The sequence below is a fragment of the Wyeomyia smithii genome, chromosome 3 (assembly GCF_029784165.1).
Source record: "Wyeomyia smithii strain HCP4-BCI-WySm-NY-G18 chromosome 3, ASM2978416v1, whole genome shotgun sequence".
Lineage (NCBI taxonomy): Eukaryota > Metazoa > Arthropoda > Insecta > Diptera > Culicidae > Wyeomyia > Wyeomyia smithii.
Genome location: NC_073696.1, coordinates 191,848,740 through 191,853,416, shown reverse-complemented (window position 1 = coordinate 191,853,416; position 4,677 = coordinate 191,848,740). Strand labels below are relative to the sequence as shown.

The 4,677-nt window shown below is 41.2% G+C and overlaps 1 protein-coding gene across 1 annotated transcript; it reads right to left on the bottom strand.

The window, feature by feature from the left end:
* Positions 1–2,610, bottom strand: LOC129728949 (uncharacterized). Its single transcript, XM_055687426.1, has one exon. The coding sequence runs from the start codon at positions 2,608–2,610 to the stop codon at positions 1–3; it is 2,610 nt and encodes an 869-aa protein (XP_055543401.1).
* Positions 2,611–4,677: the final 2,067 nt, after the last annotated feature.

Genomic DNA, 4,677 nt, shown 5'->3' with positions numbered 1-4,677 from the left:
TCAGAACAAAAACCGCTGAGCCTGTCTGTCGTTTCGAATGATCTTTAGCTGATGAAACATCTCTTCAAGATCACCTTCTATGGCAATCCTCTTTTCTCGGAAACCGATAATCACATTTACCAGAGGCACTAGCAAATCAGGCCCTTTCAACAGCTGCGAGTTAAGTGAAACCCCTTGCACCGTAGCCGCGGCATCCCATACCAGGCGAACCTTACCCGTTTTTTTTGGATTTATCACGACATTAATCGGGAGGTACCAAGCTTTATTATTTTCCGTTTCAGTCAGCTCTTCTTTTGTGGCAACATGCGCATAGCCCTTCTGCTGGTAGTCAACGATCTGCGTTCTCACGTTTTGGTACAGCTCGGGATTTTTAGCTAACTTCCGTTCAAGTTGTAACAACCTACGCAGCGCCATCGGGCGACTATCGGGAAACTGTACGTTGTCTGATTTCCAAAGCAGGCCAGTTTCAAAACGTTCTCCGATGCGTTTAGTGGTTCTCTCCATTATTTCCCTAGCTCTGGCATCATCGGTTGATTCTGCCGGTTTTGCAACCACAGACTCTTCTAGCGCGTAATGTTTTTTAAGGAGATCGTGGATATCCTCGTTACTGATCTCTTGGTGAAAGCAGACATACCCACCAGCTGGGTCTGCTTGATTCGGGTCGTATGCCGTCCAACCCAGTTTACACCGAACGGCGATTGGTTCTATTGTTGAACCTATCTTCACTTCCAGCGGGGCGAATGAATGAACATTATTCATTACAATAAGGATTTCCGGGTGACCATCGTACGATGCAATAGGTAATCCCCGCATATGTGAATAATGTTCGGCAAGATCCTTCACATTCAGTTTCTGACGAGGCAACATAAGACGTCCCACTGTACGAACCGTTCGTAAAAATATTTTTTCTTTGGATCCAACGGCCGATGCCCACACGTTTACCTTTCTGGATTTTTCCTCGACTCGCGAAACATCTGTTGTCCATCTAATAGTTAGCTTTTCCTCCACACCGACAACACCTAGTCGGTCCGCTAAACTGCTTTCAACCAATGTAACTGACGCACCTTCGTCTAGGAAGGCCAATACGGTTAGTTTGTGAACACCGCAATGTAGATCTACTGGAATGATCCGAAACATCACCGGACTGTTAGTCCGAATGTGTGCGCTCATGCCAACTATCCGATTCGAAGGGCCATTTACGGGATGCATTAGTGCATTATGGGCCTCGTTATACTCCCCAACGGTGCAGTGAAACTTGAAACGACACTGTCCTCCATGTTCGCCCAGGCACAACTTGCACAGATTATTTCGGTTCACCACCGCTACTCTGTCTTCGTACGATAATGCTTTGAAGTCCTGACAATACCGTAGGCGGTGATCGGTTCGTTTGCACATTTTGCATGGCTTTAATTTTCTTTGATAAGGCGAATAGACACTCGAACTGTCATCTTCATAGTGGTTGTACAAGAGACCCTTTTCTTTTCCTCTTTTATTAGACGGGCCCCCTGTTGCCTGTGCCGATGGAGCGAACTCAACATCAACATCAGCCTCGCACGCATCTTCCGCAATTCGCGAAAGAAAATTCGTTAACGTGCGCAATGTTACTTTCCTCCTTCCTCTTTTGAACTCGACCCATTGTCGCTTCTCTGTATCAGGAAGTTTTTTCACGATATCTTTTATCAATAGCGGATTTACTAGATGCTGTTTCATTTCAGCCGCTTGAAGATGCTCGCAAAGCTGCTCTACGGCATTACTGAATGGTATAAAAGCACACAGGTTATTTGGCTTCAAAGAGTCCAACTTGTGTATGCGATCAAGGTGACTCTGCAGCAGCTGCTCTGGTCGACCAAAGTGTTGACGAAGTTGTTGAATTACTCGCGGAACTGATTTCGGCAGTAGTAGTTGCCCACGAACTAGATCGAGTGCGTTGCCCTTTAGGCATTGCTGCAGGCGCGACAAATTGTCAATGTCGCTAAAGCCACAGGCTTCCGTCGACGACGTGTAGGCGGCATAAAACAATGGCCAATCTTCAGGCTTACCAGAAAATGCTGGAAGCTGTTTGCTAATACCGTGTCTCGCTGCAAGTTGAGCCTTTGTCGGTCCGGAACGCGGCGGGGGCTTGGCTAGTTGGCTGTGCTCTTTGTGGGAACCAGACGTATTCGTCATTTGTTCATCATCCGATATTTTATCTATTTCGCTGTCCGTTTCGATCACACTTTTCTCGTCTTCATAGTCCGTAGCACTATCGCTATCTGTCTCCACAATGTCTGATTGCTGCCTCGGCCTATCTTTCACCGGATTGGTCACATCAGGATTACGCAGTGGGGTGCTTTTGCTCATAATTTGGCCGGATGGTGCCTCAAACGGACTAGCTACTGAATTTGTCTTCGCTGTACTTCCCGTTTTAATTTTTCCCAGCTGGTAGTCAATGACAGACATCCGTTCCTTAAAGTTACTTTCCAATTCTTGGATACTTCGTAGATGGTCTTGCTTCACCTTAAGCTGATGCTCCAGCTCGCGAGCTTTTTCCTTCAGCTCCAATTCACGCATTTCCGCCTCCCATTGTAATTCCATTTTTCGCATCTCTTGCTCTTCTAGCCACTTTTTCATCTTGAGAGCGTTCCGGAATTTCATCTCTTTCTGTCGGATAATTTTTTCTGTTTCCCACTCTTTCCAACCATTGCTGTTCCTCCTCCATGGCTTTCATCCGGTCTTCCATAGAAAGAGTTGCCCTGCCGACAGACGATCTAACAGATGCATCCGACTCTTCCGGGTTTGGAGCATTAGACGCATTTTTCTTAATACGGCTTTTCTTTGCCATTTGCTTTTGTTTTTTTTTTTTTTTTTAAGGGGGGATTTGTTAGTAGCTTAAGTATTTATGATAAATATTAGTAAATAATGAGTATGTGTGTCCAATCACAAATGGTGACTTCTCAACACTGTTAGAAATTTGTAATTTTAATTGTTAGGATTTGTTTGCTTTCGCAATTAGGACTTATCATTCGTAGGAATTTAAACCTACTTGTCAGAAAAGGGGAAGTAAACTTACAACTAACTTAATTGCTAACTTATTGGCTATAAAGAGAGCTTATCGTAGCAATTGAGGATTGCAACGATTTTTGTCGAAAATTGTTAATAATTTTATTTGACATAGCTTCTAATGGTTCAACACCAGCAAGTCTATGTAATTCGAGTGTACCAAACCAAGGAGGACGCTTCAAAATCATTTTCAGAATTTTATTCTGAATCCTTTGGAGCGTTTTCTTCCTTGTTGAACAGCAACTTGACCAGATCGGTACAGCATAAAGCATTGCTGGTCTAAAAATTTGTTTGTAAATCAAAAGTTTGTTCTTTAAACAAAGTTTAGAATTCCTGTTAATGAGAGGATATAAACATCTCGTATATTTGATGCACTTGGCTTGTATACTCTCAATGTGCTCTTTGAAAATAAGTTTTTTATCATAAATTAGTCCCAAGTACTTAACCTTGTCGGACCAACTTAAAATAACCCCATTCATCTTGACAACGTGATTATTGTTTGGCTTGAGGAAAGAAGCCCTAGGCTTATGCGGAAAAATTATCATTTGAGTTTTAGAAGCATTGGGAGAGATTTTCCACTTTTGCAACTAGGAAGAAAAAATATCTAAACTTTTCTGCAATCGACTGCATATGACACGAAGACTTTTTCCTTTTACGGAAATGCTTGTGTCATCGCAGAACAATGACTTTGTGCATCCTGGAGGCAAATCAGGAAGATCTGAAGTATATATGTTGTACAGGATTGGACCCAAGACTGAACCTTGAGGCACACCTGCTCTGACAGGAAATCTATCAGATTTTGAATTCTGATACACAACCTGCAGAGTTCGATCAGTAAGATATTTTTTTAAAATTTTGATTAGGAAAATTGGAAAATTAAAAGTTTGCAATTTCGCAATCAAACCTTTATGCCAAACACTTTCGAATGCTTTTTCTATGTCTAAAAGAGCAGCTCCAGTGGAATAACCTTCAGATTTGTTAGCTCGTATCATATTAGTAACTCTGAGCAATTGATGAGTTGTGGAATGCCCATGGCGAAATCCAAACTGTTCATTTGCAAAAATTGAATTTTCGTTGATGTGTGACATCATTCTGTTAAGAATAATTCTCTCAAACAGTTTACTTATTGAAGAAAGCAAACTGATTGGTCGATAACTTGAAACTTCAGCTGGGTTCTTATCCGGTTTTAAAATGGGAGTAATTTTTGCATTTTTCCATAACTTGGGAAAATATGCAATTTTGAAGCAGCAATTGAAAATTTTCACTAAAAATTCCATTGTGCTCTCAGGGAGATGTTTGATTAGTATATTGAAATTTTTAATAATTGATTTTATCTCATTCAAGTTAGTTTCAATTATATCTGCAGGTAAAAAATTCTGGGAAGAAATTAAATCAAATTGACGTGTGACTTCATTTTCAATTGGACTCACAAAATTCAAATTTGAGTTATGAACACTCTCGAACTGCTGAGCAAGTCTTTGAGCCTTTTGTTCATTGGATATAAGAAAACGTTCACCATCTTTTAAAACTGGAATAGGCTTTGAAGGTTTCTTAAGAATCTTCGACAGCTTCCAAAATGGTTTTGAATATGGTTTCAATTTTTCAACTTTAGTCTCAAAATTTTGATTTCTCAGAAGA